The 19,795-nt window shown below is 33.2% G+C and overlaps 1 protein-coding gene across 3 annotated transcripts in view; it reads right to left on the reverse strand.

Moving 5' to 3' along the window:
• Nucleotides 1-2,504: 2,504 nt before the first annotated feature.
• Nucleotides 2,505-19,795, reverse strand: part of LOC111041008 (connectin-like) — a 268,864-nt gene continuing 251,573 nt past the window's right edge. For all 3 annotated transcript variants that reach the window (XM_022325139.1, XM_022325141.1, XM_022325140.1), the window contains one exon: nucleotides 2,505-5,633. In XM_022325139.1, coding sequence (XP_022180831.1) covers nucleotides 5,089-5,633 — 545 coding nt within the window. In that variant the 3' untranslated portion in view covers nucleotides 2,505-5,088. The remainder of the gene's footprint in view (nucleotides 5,634-19,795) is intronic.

The following is a 19,795-nucleotide window of genomic DNA, read 5'->3' on the forward strand; positions in this document are numbered from 1 at the left end:
GTATAGTGTACCTATATCAATTTCGATACAATTACATTGTTACTATGTACTTCAATAATCATAAACGAATTTCAGTTGTTTAATGTTTCATTCAACATTTCACTCTAAATAAAGCACATCATATTGTATAATATAATCTGTGCACAATATATTTTTATTTTATCGACTTGTTGTGTACTTACTTCTAAATTAAGTAACTATAACCTATTGTACGTAATCTTAATAAACGTTGGGTTTGAAGTGGAAAGGAATTTGAAGTGTAATATTATGATCAGAATAAGTAATTTTATAAGAATAAATTTAAGTCTTGCTCATAACATATTATTATATCGTGTAAAATGTATTTTTTTCAATTACAGGGCATAATGCATTTTTATGGGAATTGCTGAGACTGCTCTAGGGGCAAAGGAATAGTGAGATGGTGCCTAGAATTTAAACCGAATGACTTTTAATCGAACGGTGTAGTAATATTTTCATAATGAATTCATTTTACCAGTCGTAGATTCAGTTTGTTGTACAGGAAATTTCAAAATGGTTCATCCGATTTTAGTAGGCTATAATTCGGAATCGGGTGAATCCTTGGAAACGCCCTGTATTATGGTAACGCTATTTTAACGTTGAATGAATTGTAATGTAATAATAAATTACTATATTTAATAGTAATAGGTACCTGTTATAATATTTATTTGATTAATTTTGAATAATAATATTTTTCTATATTCATATTATATCTATATATGTTTTTGGAGGAAGGCATTGGTGTAATATACATTTATATTGTGTACTACACACGGTGGAGAGTGCCAATTCAAATATGTGTTTATCCATGTCAATTTTTCTTTGGCTGAATCTATTCTTAGAATTGTATACTAACAGATAACACATTTATACTTCTATGCAGACAAATTTCACAAAAAACTAGCGTATAGGTACTTGGTAAAAAAAACTCGCCTTGTGTAAGTATATAGGCATACGAAACTGCGAGGGAGAGGTTTAGGTATAAAATAAAATATTATACCTACGCATTTGTTTTTTTTTTTTTATAGCCTTCACATATTTATTACAGTAGCTATATACTATAGGCTACAGCTGTCCACGTCAAATAACAGTATAACACCCTCTCAAAACAAGTATATAATGACAAGAGGTTTGGAATCGTCTGAAATGATTGACAGACAAATATTTACCCAAACGTAGGTAACAGCCGAACGCACTTCAGGTAAAAAAAAAAAATATATATAATATTATATATAAGCCCATTATATTATGCAAAGGTGCTATACCTATATTTCGTGTTAAATAATTAAATTAAACACGACGCAGAGGCGGCTCCTCCTCAAAATCGGTGGCAATCAACATATTAACATTTAAGGGGCTATAAATGATTTATTGTTTTCCAACCGGAAATAGGTAGGTATATGGATAATATTTCTAGAGGAATATCACTCAATACGTAGAGAGTAAGGACACGAAAAGTAACATGTACATAATATATAATACGGTTTTTATTTGATACAAAACGAAGATTGGTTTTAACAGGTATTAAGTTTTTAGGATGGGTTAAATAATAGTCATTACGTGTTTTGGAAACTTAATACACTAACTTAAAGTATATATATTATATATGTTACGTTTCTATTTTCCGCTTTTAATTTCCAGTGATTCCGAGGTGTTTGGTTCTAATTTTTCGTACACACATGCACGAGTACAAAATAATAAAATACTTTAGGTCGGTGAATCAATAAAACATTATAGAATATAATAATACTTTTTACACTCGATATACGGCGTATAATATGTAACCTTATAAATAACTGATATTACATCTATATTATGAAGAAAAAAATATATATACAAATAAGTCCGCGTAATGGCGTTAAACACATAAAAATATTATATCGGTAGTCTAAAATACAATAATACAGTCATCTATTCATAATAACAATAGATGATATTATTTAGGTATATATTATTATGTATAGTTGTGAGTTAATGAGAACAAATCTCTAATAAAAACACAACTTAAAAAAATCATAAGATAACATAATTTCTTAATATATAATATAGTACATGTAATATGGATTTTTAAATTTCAAATTTGTTTTAGTTTCTACCGAACATATTATTGTTATAATATATAGTTTATTAAAAAAAGGACGTTAAATTTAATATTATGTTATTTTAAACAACATGCATATAATACAACATATTATAATAATATGTTTATGTATATTTATCATTTAAAATTGAAGGAATGGATTTATAACGTATTTTTTTTTTTATGAAAAATTATTATTTTATTTTATAGAGCCTTAGTTTTTTTTGTATTAAGTAATCATGCCACCATTGTATAATAGTTTCATGATTTCGGACATTTAAACATTAATTTAAGACAAACAAGAGTTTAAAAAAAGGCAAAAAGTTTCACGAAAAACATAATTGCAATTATCGAATCGGGCACTCAATTTTTTAACGTATGGAGGTAATAATATAATGCGATTTGCACGCTTAAAATCGCCGCAGAAATCTAACTGCGAAAGTGCATAATTTGACAACAGATTTGTCAGAGACGGAGGGAATGAAAAAAAAAAGAGCTGCAGAAGAGAAACGCGTATTAGAATATTATTAGGAATATAACGGAGTGTAATACGTCGTGCAGACTGCAACGATATAATATTATACAATAACTGCGTATTACATCTCGACGACTGCAGTTGCATGTTTAAAAACGTTCACATGTGTGTGATAATAATAATATCATTTACGAAGAAATAATATATTTACACATACCAATACTGCTGTACTGCAGTAAATAGTATACCAATACATAAATATTATAGTATAGTCGTCTGAGGCGATACACACATGGCGTTGGAGCATCGTTTGTGATGGTGTTCCGACGATCCGGATGTTCACATCCTGTCATGTCTCGAAACGTTGTCAGACTTTATATGCGGAAGGCACGTAACTCAGTAGTATTGAAGGGGCTGTAGCACTCCCCGAAATTTCGAGGAAAATAAAAAATTGTTAGTGATAAATAACAGTGTTTTGTGAACGTACGCCCGAGACGTATAGGCCGCTTACTAAATTAATTTAACCATTTGTAATTATTGAAGGTTGCTGCTAAAGTCGTCTAAAATCTTATATTGAAATATGAATAATAATAAAATGGTATATGGCATCAGCTTACCGACCCTGTCCTAGACAAGCGTCCTCTGTGTAAAAAAATGATCAGCCCCTCCACCTCCTCATCAAAGCATAGCCCCGGTTGCCCTACTGCAGGTGCATATACATGTAATTATGATATTACATGTGATATGCGCTCACGTGCCGTATAATATTATGATTTGATGTTTCTTCATTCTCGAATCGCTTCGAATTCGCTAGTTCGTATTATATTATTATTGTTGCTTATATTATTTTTAGTCGCGCTCGAAGGATATTGCAGTGCGGTCGGCGGAAGGCGGTCCATTCTTGGGTTTTGACGGGGGAAAAAAACCGATAACAAGAGGTGTATAATATAATACAACAGCTTTCATGCTCGTACACTATATATTAACACGCGATTTCGTTCCAGACCCCCGGGAAATATGATAACTCCGTTTCTAGAAAAAATACAATTTTTTTCTTATCACCCGCCTTCCGGATCGAGTATGATATTATGTTAACGGGGCCGTGTAATGATATTATTATTACAAACGACTTCCACAGTTCCACGACCGCCGACAGACGCGTTAGATTATATCGCTTATCGTAGTCAATACCTATATACGTAGATTTTTTTACAGTGTTTTTAGATTTCACTTTTACTTATTTTAATTTTTGTTTGTCGGCGACTATCGGCTGCAACCTCTGCGTTAGACGTTTTTGATGTTTGTACCGTCATCGGTCATTGTGTTTCGGCACATGAATCATCATTTAATACAATTTCAATATTATTATACACAATAATTCTACAGCACGTTATTAAATTTGAGTACAATAATATGGATCGAAAGAAATAATTAACGACTAAAATATTATAATCTTACTGTTGCAATAATACTAAAAATATATTATGCGTATTTTGCAAAAACTGCAGACAATAATATAATATTATAGTGACGAAAGAATATTATTATTATGCGATAACACGATGAATAATAAAAGTAATTTTGGTTTTCATTATTACTATGTATATGCTCACATCTAGGTTTAATATCTAAATCTATGAATATAAATATTATATAAACTACATAATATGTTAATGTATAATATTTCGGGTGGCCGCACGTCTCGCTTCTTTTGTTTATACATTCCGTCGACTCGTTCTATATATTTTATTCGAATTGGGGCCGCGTCCCTTAATATTACTATCTTATCATTTTTTAAATTGTTCATAATATTATACAGCTTTAATATTAAATGTTTATATTTTATTATATTATTTTAATAATCGTTACGATTTGTTACAGTGCAATTCATGGCATGCATTTTTCTTCAAACCGTGCGCTTAAAAATCGCGAACTGAGTACGAAAATAAACAATAAATTCGTGTACGACGGTACCTACGCCTGTATGATAATATGGTATTGTTTTCGTGAGTATAGGTGTGCCTATGTAATATTATAATGCAGCGTGTTACGACGGAGCCGATGTTTTATATTGAAAAAAATGCATTTTCAGCGACGTACTTGCAAACACGAGGATTGCGTGGTACCTATATAATATCGCGGATAATTGTGCAACATTTCGAGCGATTTGGAAACCGCGCCGATGCCGCCGATTTGTTTGAAAATAGCGAAGGAAAATACAACGTTACTATAATTTTACCACGGGGCCGTAAACAGCGACGGTGGACATATTATTTTGTAGGCGAGGTACGTCCGTAGGCATCGCGATCGTTTTTATATGACATTATTTTATTTTATCGTGTCGATGGCGTTTACGCACATTTCGCGTTTGACGTTTGGCCACCCCGTACACTCACACGCACACAGACACACATACCTTATAACAAAATGTAAGTACGTAACATTATATTATTATAGTAATAAACATAATACAATAATAATATGATGGCGCGAGAGGACGTGAATAGTTGTTGGCCTAACAGCGACGCGAACTGACGACGGCGAAGACCACGGCGAGGACGGGCATGGCCGACCGACCCAGTGGCGCGTGGAGAGCCGAGCCCGCCGCCGCCGCCGCCGCCGACTTGGTCGACTCCCAGAGCACGCGATCCGAATTTTGGGCCGCGTCCGGCGCCCCGTCCACCAGTGGCTGCTCCTTGCCCGGGCAAGTGTCCTCGTTCAACGTGCGGATGGTGACCACCAGCGGTTCGTCGAACGACTTGGGCAGCCCCCCGTCCACGCCGTCCGCGATCCCTCCGCCGGCGCCGCCGACCGATATCGCCTTGTCTGCCGGCGTCTCGGCGTCCACCTGGTTCGCGCCGTAGCCGCCGTCGCCGCCGCCGTAAACGTTCCGCGGGCCCGCCACTTTCAAATCGGCCAAGTCGCCGCCGCCGTCGCTGTCGGCCGTGTCGTTCATCTGACACTGGGCGGTCGCCAGCTCGCGTGCCACCTGATCGTTGGTCGTCTCGAGGGCCAGTCGGTTCATCCACAGCAGACTGCAGTCGCATTCGAACATGTTACCTGCGAGAAAAACGGAAAGTGTTCATCAGTACAATGTTATATACGACATTAGCATAGATATTTCAGTACAATTACACGATAAAATATTAAACAGATCGAGGCGTGTGGTGTTCGGGATTCGTAGGATTACAAAAAATGTTGAAACATGCACTTAAATTCACCCTCGATATATAATTAGTACGTAGCGTCGTTTAAATATCCATTGATTTATCTTTGATTTATTTTAAAACGTGTTTTTAAACCACCGTATAGTAGATTACCATACCATTCAGCAATACAATAATATTATGTATTATTATTTTCACGGTAACACGGCGTGTTAGATAGACAATTTTGCTACACCACAGTGGCTCCGTTCACTCATAATAACTTTTAATTTTTTTTTTAGAACTAGGTAATATCGGACAACGACCAATACTAATTATTTAAGAACAAAATTTAAAATTAAAGAAATATTCAGAAATCCGACTGTAGTTTGAATTTTTAGGAGTACTAATTTTTAACTTTGTCCTAGTTGCACTAGTTCACCGGAAGTGACCCGAAAAGAACCATTATTATACCGAAACTATCTGAAGAACCGTGTAACCGGAACCGACACATATAAGTTGCGGAATCGGTAAATTGCGTCCCCAAAGAAGTAAGTTGAAGATTTTTCCACTCACAGAATATAAATGTGTGTGCTAAATAATTTTTTTCTCTACATGATGGTTGACAAAATATGAGTTCATATTTTAGATTTGTCGTGCTTTATAAATTAAATTTTAAAACATATATAAAAAATATATTATATACACGCGATCTTAAGCGGGGTGAGTACTGAGTGAAGTATTGGTTTTACATTTTTTTAATGGTGTTTTTCGAGGTCAGTACGTTTGATCAAAAAGTTTCATGCAGCACATCCATAGATTGAAAATGGAATACTGATTGTATTTTATAAAAGGTATATATATATTTTTTTATTCGTTCATAGAAATGTCTTTGAAAAACCACGAAATCCAACGTCGACATTAAATATATATATATATGTATAATATAAGCAGTATATGAGTTAGGTATAGTACTCGTTTTGAACAAATTTTTTTTCCTCCGAACCGTACTGCGCCCAGAATCGTTTTTCAAACTTAAAAGACACATTATGTAATTTAGCGGTTTTCTCATTCCCCGGATCCCGTATCATCTATTCATTTAAAATTTGAATAATCTATAGTAAATAAAATAATAATTCATATTTTGGACCGATTACGCGCGTATAACAATTACACAATGTCCTCGCTCTGCAGAGAATGCTTTTGACCTCAGCACTCATATTCGCGCCTATGACATGCAGATTTACGTTGGGTTAGGTCGGGTTATCGTCGCATGCATATATCGCGTAGACGTATATATTTGTACCTACATATATTATACGGTATTATTATTATTATTATTATTATTATTATTATTATTATTATGGCTATAACGGCGGGGGCAGTGTCTAACGTGAATATATATCTTATGTTGATACCCATGTATACTTTAGGAAATCTGAATTTTAACGACATAATAAAATACTTCGATAACGTTACGTAGACGATGTATGCATGTATATGGTCACATAGATATAAATATGCGTAAACGTGTACGCACTGCGAATGGTATAATATTAATATTAGAAGTTCTAAATTTAGAACTGTTCGGACTTTAGTTATATTGCAGTTATAATGCGATATAAAATCATATGTATATATAGTATAATGATATACAATTTGTCAAATAATAGAATGTCATAAACTCACGAATATATTCGCGGTTTGATCAAAGATTTTGAAAATGCGCACGTATAGGAAACCATTTAGGATATTATGTCATTGCACACCAATGCGATATAAAAAAGCTAGTTTTATAATTTAAAAATTATTATTTAATGCTCAAGTGAGTAATATGTGTGTTCTGTGCATGTGTGTGTTAAGTTTTCAAGGTTTTATTGACATAATAAAATCTAATTATTTTGATAATATTGTATAGTAAAATGATGGTCCGTAATTAATTACATTATGTGAACTATGCTTCATTATGCTATATATATGATTTTTATTCTGTTTAATTATATTATGATTTATGATGCCTATATATTTCGTATAGTTGTTTTTTTATCTTTAAACCATAATTACAACAATAATTTAAAAACCATTTGAACATAAATACAAAATAATAATTGTATTAGGTAAAATATAACAATTTAATTGTTTCTAAAATAAAAAAAAAATGTTTATTGAAGGAATTTTAAAAACCTATTAAAAACGGAAATTACCTTACATTCATATTCCAACCTATTTTGATTTTTTTTTTAAATTGGATTATTCTTCAATTGCAAATATATTATTAAATACGTGGAGAAGATAATATTAAAATATTATTAATGGGCAACTCCCAAAACAATTAAATCAGAAATAACGACAGTAAATAAAAAAAAATAATCCTTTAAATTATTGTACTTGAAGGATAGAATTTATAATTTTGATTTTAAAGAGTTTCAGAGATTTAATATACGTTTAAAAAAAACGAAAATCGAGATTAAAGTGGAACATAAAAATGAAATATTTCAAATCATTGTATCCGTCATTAACTATTATACTTTTATGTAGAAACTAACTATTGGTGTAAAAATCAAAATGTCTATATCCCCAGTTATAGTAGAAAAATATACACAGTAAAACGGCTGTACACAGTAAAACAACCCCTGTACACGCATATCGTCGTAACAAATACGCCTCTGAATTCCATAAAAAATAATATCTTATATTATATGTTACTGTGAATGTCCGCAATTGGTGAGTGCTGACAATCACCTAGTGAATGTTGACATGCACCTAATAAATTGGTGAATGTTGAAAAATTAAGATAATATAGACATGTACTAGTGGATGTTGACATTTACATTAGGATTTTGGTTAATGTTGGCATAGGTTACGGTTTGCAATTACATCGTGTTATACCCTTGCCCACCGGTTGATGAATTTGATGCAGAAGCTTGCCTTGAGGACATTTTTTTGATCCACATGTACATCAGTGATTGATTTTTAATTTTCTTTACACACTAAAAATTGGTTTCTGGTGTACAATTTATTTATAACACAATTTTCGGTACCTAATTTTTTAGATGCTAAATTATTAAATTTATTATAAAATACTTCGCGTATGTTTTCCATTAAAAAATAGATGTTTTGGTTATTGTGCAAATCACTATACTACGATAACACTATAACTACGTCGTATGACAATATCATAAAAAATGTTAAAGAGGCATTATATGGCATGCCGGTTATCCAGATATAATAATAAGACGCAGGGTGAGATAGTTGAACATTTTATTGAAATGATCAACTTGTACAATACCTTGTATATTATTTAATAGGTAGGTACTAGAATGTTGGACGAGATCAGATTAAATAACATCGGCATTACCAACATTCACCAATATCGGTTTATAAACGTCGACATTCGCTAGTAAATGTTTACAAACAGTACAAATGTAATCAATACGCCAACATTCACCAATGACTTTGGTGTATGACGACATTAACTGGTGACTGTCGGCACTCACCAATTGCGAACATTCGCAGTGACATAATATATAACGTTTTATCCCCTATCGTGTAGTAGTTTTTTCCTTTCCGTAATTGACACCTCAACAACGAACGACAAACAATAAATCGATTAACGACGCAGTCGCAAGACAATAATTTACAACGTGATTCACTGAACAGTAAAATTGAGTGTATATTTTTATGAAATTAAAAGTATAGTAAGTATTAACTTTCTCATTGATTATTATATTTCGTGGGTGACATTGAGAGTATTGTTACTTCACCTCCTACACAACTAAACTTTAAACATTAAAAAGAGCTTATTTATAAGAATAAATATTTGTTTGTGTACTCGGTATTCGATATATATATTTTACAGATCGACATTATTCCAAAGGTATTTCAATGAATTTAATTAATTTCAACTAATATAGGTAAACGGATTTACTGAAAATCTTAGAGCTTGGCGAATAATATAAAATATTATGCCTGATTGTACTGGTATTTAAAATGTTCCAAATAAATAAATAACAATTTTGAAATAAATTCACACTTGATTTTATACTGTTAAAAGAATTACGCTGTACTCAATAATTAATAAATATATATCATAATATGCTAATAATTTATTTCAGTCCATCGAAAATAACTACAGTGCACTCCGAGATGGACGTAAAATACAAATAATCCAATTAATGCAATTTCAGTTCTATCAACTGTACGCACTGTCCCGACCATTGCCGAGTGACAATTTTAATCAATTTACACCTAAATTTCATCTGTCGCGTTCAGTCCAAAAATTTGATGTGCACATAAATATTAAAATATACATAATAGTATTATATTAAAATATATAGTGAATAAAACGAGATACGAAATATGAACGCCGATCGACCCGAATGAAAATGCAATATTGAAGTGTTCATGTTATAGGGTAACGGGGATCTAAATCAGGCTGTGAAAAACACCAAAATAGGAGTCAACAGATGTAAATATCAGGTAATTAGAATAAAAAAAATGGTACAATCTTTTAAAATATGTTCATAGTATTATACATACATAAAACAGTAGAATATCAAGGAAAGACAAAATGTTAAACACTTATAAAATACATGTAAATCCCACAGGCGTGCACAGATTGTGGTCACCTGGTTATGTACACCCCAAAAATATAAGTTCCCCAAAACAATTGTCTTAAAAATGTTTATTATCACTGCTTCTTATTAGTATTGTCATAAAATAATGGGGTTTTCAAAATTTATTTTTTATTGCGTAGAATAATAAAAATATATTTGTATTAGATCGTACTAACAAATTGTGTTTTTTTTACTTTCTTAACAATTCGGGACTCATGGTCGATTTTAAAAATAATTTCACTATTATTGTAATGACACTCTCTCCCCGCCCACAAAGACGTACCTATGAGACGGCGGATATGTATAACGAAAAAACAAAAAGTTTTTGTACATAGATTAAGCTCTACACATAGAAAAGCTCCATTTTTGAAAAAAAAAATGGTTCAGAATAGAACAGACATTTTTAATGCAAACGGCGACGGAAGTGCTCCCTGTATAATGTTGTTATTATTGAAAATCCACGATTCTTAATTGTTTAAAAATTATTAAAAACTTTCCGGAAATTCAACGCAGACGTTTGCGTATTGCGTTTGAATATATAATAATAGCACATAACAGTGAATCCCAGACCATTGTCAAATACCAATTTCATTTGGTGCGTCGTTAATCCGATTAAACTTACTCGAGTTCTCTGCCGCACGCGGTTTCTTTGTGTACACCACACATAGTTTTCATCAGTAATTAATTTAGAGTTGTCGACAAAGCACCCACAGGCTGTTCATGATTTGATATCATACGAGACGTCTTTCGCATGACGATCTCCCTCGGCGTTGAATATTTTTGTTTTGCACACAATATACATTATATTATGTGCGTGAATCCTTTGTACTGCGCTTATTCTTATATACCTATATACTGTGTGCGTGTGTGTGTGTGTGTGTGTGTGTGTGTGTGTGTGTGTGCGTGTGTGTGTATGTGTGTGTGTATGCGTGTGTGTGTGTGTACCTATGTACGTTTATGTGTACTACACGTCCGTTTGGTGCGGCAAAACGGTCGGATCGAAATCATTTGCATTTTTATGGCATTTTTGAAGGGACAAGAGAAAAAACTGCGAAACACCCACCAAACGGCGACATAATATAAATAACATTACGAAAGAATCGCAGCGATCTACGAGCTTCATAATATTTTTGTCATTCACTCGATTACCCGTCATCGCGCGTATACTATATAAGATAATGATCGTATTGGAGCTAAACAATACTCATATTACTGGTTGATGGTATCGACTATCGACTATCAAGGCTGTGCACATGACGAGCAAATACGATTTAGAGACAAATCAAAAAGTTAATTTTTTTTTAAACTTTTCGACTTGGCTAGTTACTTTTGGGTTTCCGTTGATTTAACTATACTTAATTAACCAAATGGTTTTTTAATCTACGCGAAATCAATTAATTCATTTTTCATTTTAAAGAGCTCACTCAGTTTATTTATTTTTTTAATTTTATTTAATTTGATCACGTTTCAATCGATTCCGTTTTTAAGTCAATAAATATTTGGTTGGAATTGATTTTTTTTAATGGTACCAAAATAAAGTTGGCTTTAGTATCGTAAACAAAAACAAAGGTGTGTATTAACTTTTAATTAAACCAAGTAAATTAAAAATTGTATCGAGTTTAAATTTTAATGTTTTCTTATTTATGCGCATTCATTCCGCTTAACTGAGTCATAAAAAAATCATGAACTCTCTCATCGTTGACTGATATTATATAATATTATAATGTACGTCATATATAATGTACTACGGTGGAATGTAATACGCCTTTGAAAATCAACAAACGAGTGGTATTTCGATCAGTCATCGTGGTTATTGAAAAACTAGTTGACAAACCTATGTATATATATATAATACACATACACATATCTCCCAGTTTTCATATGTATAGCGCCAATAGTCGAGTGTCTGCACGTCGATAGACCACCGTACATAGGTCATGTGTACCTACCTCAAAATATTGCACAAAATCGGTGTAACATTATATTACGAATGATTTTAATGTATAATATTCAAGTTACCATACATGTATACGTTCTATAATAACGACGAATATGGAAATATTTTTCGATTTTCCAAACATCCACCACCGAAGATAATATTACCTCAGATCACGGTAAACTAAACACGAATGCATATTATGTGTCATACATATGATTTGATATATCTTTGGTGTGTCATATTCAATTTGTTTTTTAGGGAGAGGCCGGACTCCATAGCCACAAAACAATTTTGAAATGTATTCACAATCCTCCCAAGAAATTCTCCTAGTTTCATTTTCAGTGTATTCAGATTTTATCACAAGTGTATTTGTTTTTCTACAATATCAAACCAATTTCTATTTTAATGATAGCCGCACGCTTTCTACTAATCATGGCGGGCGCTCACGCGACGCCTCAAGTATTTTATGATATATTAGGATTAGGCATTTAGGTAGTCGGGCCCGAGGATTAGGTGGCTGGAAACATGCTTGAGCTTCCGAAGTATATACGCTGTGTTCATCTTGATTAGTTGGGCGAAATACGGAAATGAGAATTAAACGCGAATCGTGGCAACAAACCTCCAAACGAGATTATGCAACGAAACGAATTCCGTGGCTTAAGACCCACCTACCCACACCCACGAGCACCGGAAAATTATTATCACTATTACGATCAAGACGTATACACTATGCACTCTGCGAACTCTACGAACTAGGTATATAAATAATATTTCCAAATTTTCCTACTCGCCCCTGAGTAATAGCGTAGTGTCAACACTTTCTTCCAAACGTGTACAATAATTTTATATTAATTATGATGGTTTAAACTATAAAATTCCATCGAATGAACGAACTCATCAACAATTTTATTTTGGTCAAATAAAATATACATTTGGCATGAATAGAAAAATATCCACGTTTGGTGTTAAATTTTGTAGATAATAACATACAAATGTTTCCTTATATGTATTGCTTACATTCTATGACTTTCCCTCTGTTGCCGCGTAGAGTATACATAAATCATTCGTAGATTGCGTACATACTCATTTCTCGTGTCTGTCGTTTAGCACTAATTTCAAAGTTTTAGCACAACTTGGGTGGACTAAGTTGAAAAATGGGTTTCGTGGAAAATGGATGGACTTGTAAATCTTACAAATTACATACGAAATATTAGTGAATGTTATTAATCGATTGCTCCCCCTCCCCCAACTTTGCATACCTACGTCAATATTTCGTCTTACTAACAAGTTTGAAATTGGGACATTGGATTGGAGCAATCTAACAGACTATTGAAATCATGTAGAAAAATATGCAACAAGTGTACAACGAAAATATGGAGCTGTTATTTTATCCTATGATCATCCTTAAAAACATTTTATTTTGCGGCCTCAATAATTGAATTGTGTCCAATTCATAAAATAATTTTAGTGTGAATAAAAATATATGATAATATTATTGAAGATAAGTACCTACTTTAACCGCTGTATCCAACGTGAAGCGGGCGACGTGGTGAAAAAAAACAGCTTTTATTGCGCGACGAACAGCATGGTCACACTAGAATTCGGTCGCATTGGACCAGAGTTCACGTTGGACACATCGTAACAAATTAGTTGTTGACTAATAATACTATAATACTAGTGTTTTCGATTAGCCCATCCAAAGTCTATATTATATAATATTATCATATTGTTATTTGATTTTAAATTTGGTCAATTAATCATCTGCAATATCGTACAGTACAAAATATAATATACTTTGACGTGTTTGGCCTAAAAAGTAAAAATGCATAACTCTACGCGTACGCGTATGCGTCATTCGTATTTAGGCAAATGTGCATATAGGCGGGTGGTTGTTGCAGCGATGTCGGGCGCGTGATAATAATGGTGCAGGGATTACGGGTGTATATTATAGTGTTCTCTCGTTCTCGCCAATTTGGTCGCAACACGAAATTCAAACCACCCACACCCACCCGCACACACCTGCACATACGTGCTGCATTCGCACACACTCTGCATTCAGTAGTAACACCACTGCCGAAAATAATATTCGAACGGAATAATAGTGGTAGCGAGTGAGTGCGCGCGTGTTTGACATTTACATTTCAATATGTGTCGTTAAACGTGACGCGAACGTTATTGGCTACTTTTGTCACGTAGGTCGTATAATAATAAAAGGAATTTCGACAAAATAAAAAAAAACACACACACACACACACACGCACGCACACGCAAACTGAACACACACTCGGGGGCGTCGAGTTATAAGGTCTCACGGCGGTCGCGTCCATTCCGGCCGGTTGACGTACCAGTGATAATACCCGCCCTGTCATACAATACCTACCTACCGCGGTTACCGTACACACAGACGTGCCGCAGTGAGTTATTAAACTTTGCGTGGTATGTACTTCTGCAAGTTTTCTCATTTCCGGCCGATATTCGCACGTCGTATGTATACGTACCACGGCGACTTGGGTCACGGTCGTGGGTCGGTCCGACAGAGTCCGTACACACATTTAATAATCCCGCTAGGAGATTCGCGTCCAACAGTAATTATAGGTACAATAATATATTATCATGTATGGTCAGTAAATATAAACAGGTACATTTTTCCAAAAACACTTGTCCGAATAAAAAGATTTTAAAATAATGAATTTGCGTACAGGTATTATAAACAGTTTTATCGTTTCTTTTGTATGTATAATAGGAACCTATTTAAATTTGAGGCGTAAAAATGAATTTTTCATGAATTATGCAAACATTATTCAAATATGCAATAATATGCACTTTTTGTATGCATTCTTAGCGTGATAAATCTTTGACATGTTTACTACCATCAAACAGTATACTAGGCCGTTTCTTCCCACACAAAAAAAAAAAACCAAAAATCCACAGAAATCCGGACTCCAGTTATAAGTAAGTAATTAAAGTTTAAATGAACGGAGTAGTGGATCACCATTTTGTGGGGTACCCAGGAGTACCACTTCACTTATCTGAACTTTAAATGGGTACTTATAAAATCACAACGTGTATCTACGATGTTGTCGTTAAAATACTTGGTGCTTATGGTGGTGTACAAAATACTATATTTGAATGAGGGGGTGTCGACATTTTAGGATCAACTTGCCTAAGAAGTGTTATTTAGTAAGTCAAATACAAATATTTATTATAATTTAATATTTTTTTAAATTTGTTCTGTAAATAGGTATTTTTATATCATGGTGGGTTTAACAATAGTCGAAGAAGAAATACAATTAACTGGAAAACTATCAAATATTTTCACTGTTAATAATAGAGTTTGAAGCAAAATTGATTTCAATAGTTGGTATTGTACGGTTTCAGTAATTTAATACGGTTGTTATTGTAAAAAAAAATTTACCTAACAAATAATTATCTTTGAAAAATTATGTAGACCGTGAAGAGTGTATAATAGATTATGAACGACGTCAACATATCGTATACTCGTATTGTCATTACGTTCTTCGTTAAACGTTTAAATTCGAATTTACGGTACCTATGTACGTAATTAATCAAGAACATTTCACCACATGTGAACATTTGATAAATTTAATATAGTAATTGCATAAGACAGTACAGTGGTAATGTATTATTGTAATTGTTAATATTTTAATAATACAAATAAATATATTAAATAGCAACGACGATAATATAATATAACATATTATGCCGCCGGGCGATCGTGCTGTCTCCAATTGTTTTGCATATTATTGTCTTATTGCGACATTATCGAACAACCGCGTGTGTGTGCACACATAGCAAAATATTATTGGGTATTAACTATTAAGTATGCGTACGCGTATTATAATTTGTATGGTCGCAGGACGCGTACGAAGCGCTAGTCGACCGAAACAGCATAATATTATCAATATAAAATTCCCTATTTACAATGATATTATACGATAAACACCGACGACGACGACGACGACGACGACGACGTGTGGCTTATATTTTGTGTTCGGACAACGGACCGCCGCCAAACTATGTGTGATGTACGCCTGCAACGACGAGAGCGAACAAATAATGAGAAAATCGCATCGCCGACAGTGTCGGCGCTGTGCTGCTCGTACACACACATTGCACTATATATAGGTACCTGTAGTACGTGTATACAAATACAAGTTTGAAGTTAAACAAGTATGTCCGGCGTGTTGGCTACCTATATATATATATGCTCGGCCATAATACGTAATGCGTGGGCAGTGAGATAAGTTCGTGTGCGACGTACAACTCACTATACGGTGCACAGCTGTCGTCGTATTATAATGGCGCGTGTAGGTACCCCCGACCTTTACGTCTAAACGCGTATAAAACTGTGTATATGGCCGAGTAGTAGTTGCCCGAGAAACTTTTTCCAATTCCGCCGGAAATCGCGTCCAATTATCGTTTGCAAACCGATTCGAATGGATTCGCGGACGTAGTATACTGTACCAGATAGGTACTCGTAATGTATACTATATATATATATATATATGTATGTATATGTACATGTGTAGAACTTGACGGCAAAAGTTTATCGCGTTACGTAGGTATATAATTATTAGGTATGTGTTGCACGCGATGGTGACTTTTGTTATTACCGGACTCGATCGCGAACTGTCCGTTTGTTTTTCTATATACTGGTCGTGATAAACCCTAGACGTTATCATAGGGGCAAGTATGTGTTGTAGCTTCTTTCTGTCGGTAAGATTATTGACTTTCGAAGAAAAAAAAACGGGGACGGGGAATTAGAGGGAACCCCTCTGCTGAACGGTTGCTGGTGTCAAGATGGTACCTCGATTATGAGCAGTAAGCCACTGCAATGTATGTGTTAAATTTATTAAATCTGTGCCTATTCAGTGGTATTTAATTTTTTAACTCAATCGGTTCATACGTATTATACGAAAAACGATTCTGAGCGAAGGCTGTCTGACAGCCCTCCATACTACTACTAGTATATTTTGTATAACAATAAAATCGTAGCTCCGTGAGGTGCTGTTGTACGCTCGATCTGTGGCAACGCTCTTTGGTCGTCGTTGCTAGCATTCGGATGGGTAATCACCCAGGTTTGTAGCGACACATCCTTGCCACACATACAAACGTGTTCGAACCAACCATTCCCCCCTCCTCCTCCCCAGTACCAGGCTAATGAACTTAGTTGTTGAAGCCTTAATCCTAACGGAAAAAAAATTAAATAAATAATAAAATCAAATTAATTATATTACCGTCATCGTAATTTATTTTATAGGTTGAATTAATTTTTGCCCAAAAAATCGAATTTATTACATTATTATTGTAATAGGATATGAGTATATCATATATTTTATATTATACTATATTATTATTATTATTATTATAAACTTTTTAGTCAATACTAACTTACCATAGTACGGTGTGAATATATTTACGCCTATTGGTTCACGGTATAAATCGGCGACAGCATAAAATTAATCGAAATGTTTTGAAAACATGTCGTTGAATAAAATATTTTAATATTATAATACGAAATTTAATAAATAATAGTATATTATGTATACGTTTCAATCCCCACGAACATTTATTTTAATTTACAACAAAATAACTAAAAATGTTATTCTTTGTTTAAATATCTGATTTCGTTAAAATTTAGACTTCTGAAATTCAAAGCATTTTTTCTACTGTAAATAATTTAAACATACACAAAGACAAAAAAACGCACACATCGTTGTAAAATCAATACATTCATCGCTCCGCTAAGAGGCTAAAATTGCTTATATAGCTGCAGGTGAATTTCTTTTTTTAAACGGCATTTCCCGATAATTTCAATCTCACATAATGGAAAAAAATATTATTTTTTTTAAACCGTCAGAATAAAATACAGTGTTTATAAAATAGATATCAACTAGTTTAAAGTTTTTTAAAAATGAATGAGATAATAATAATAATAATAATAATAATAATAATAACATATTATAATATGTTATTATGTACAATAAATGGATTGGGGTAACCTACCTATTTATCTAGGTTTAGCTCTCTTTTGTTTAATCTAAATGTTGAATGATTATTATTATTTAAAATTATTTGTTAAGACTTCAGCATCAATAGATATTAATCTACCTGTTATTAAATATAAAGAAAAGTTATGACGTAATAATCCAATGGCGGCAATACTTAAAATTGTTGGACTAATTTTAATTTATCATAAAAATGTTTATTTTGCATTGGTAATTTCTTCATTGAGCTCTTGCTGCAATGATGATAATTTATTGTAGATTTACAGTTCTTCAGTGTTTATTCAGGGCAGTTATTTCGAAGTTGGTAGTTATGTAGTTTAGTATATAATTAAAATATGAAATACCGTTCAATTATTATTATCGAAATGTACACAACGACGAAAATTCATTTCTTTGGAATACGAAATAAGAACCGTTTAAAAGTAGTCGTCGTAGAGTCCAAAACCCATTGCAGTTATAAAAATGTCATTTGATTTGATACTTGTGCATAATTAATTATAGCATTAAGATAAAAATCGATTGAAAAAAAAGCGCGGGTCATGCGTCGAACTTCAAGCAATGGATTATGTAAATATACCGCTGTAGACGTTCTAATTTGTTTTCGTCGCTCAAATTGTATATTATGTAATATAAATAGAGAGATCCATTTAACGTTAGATAATCATTACATTTGAAAATGTATATGTAGTAAAATTTAAGCAGAGAATTTGTATTTTGACTTTTAAAAATCAAATTTTGAACAAGTGGTGGTCCATGAGTTGTAACTTAAAATTATTTAGTATTTAAATTTTAAATAAGCTGAGTGGTTAGGGATCTACCACGCACATTTTTGGTAAACTAAACTTTTATTAATACTTATAAATTAACGGTTATTAACTAACTTTTCAAAAATTTTATTTTTATGAATTGAAATATTCCTAATAATTTTCTGTTTCGGAATACGAAATCAAAAATGTACAAAATATGCTAAGAAATATATGAAAAAGAGTAGTTTTGAAACGTTTTAAAAATATGTTAAAAAAAAATATTTTTTACCAAGCCAATGTTGAGTGTCTACTGTATATTCATCACTCCTTATTAGAACACTTTCGTCCATGTATATTGTATTAATATTTTCCGTTTTCATATAATAAATATCTTATCCGATATAACATAACAACGCGAATCGACGAAGGTGTTATTCATTGCCAGAGCATTACGTGCTGCTGCAGGTATATAAAAATGTGGACGCGCAATAATCGCAGATTTACAACGAGTTACCCACACGATGTTATAGCTATATTATATATATCGCGCTTTTGTGTGTGTGTGTGTGTGTGTGTGTGTGTGTGTATACGTCCGGGTGTTCACCCTTTTCCATTCCACCATTCCATGCGAACTAGCACAGCGAGAGGGATGAATGATAATAAACAACAAGTGGCGATGGCCCTGTGCGCCCTGTAGTGGGTAGCTATATATATATATTTATATATATACATTATACACACTTATG

This window comes from Myzus persicae, unplaced genomic scaffold, assembly GCF_001856785.1.
Source record: "Myzus persicae strain clone G006 unplaced genomic scaffold, MPER_G0061.0, whole genome shotgun sequence".
Classification (NCBI taxonomy): domain Eukaryota; kingdom Metazoa; phylum Arthropoda; class Insecta; order Hemiptera; family Aphididae; genus Myzus; species Myzus persicae.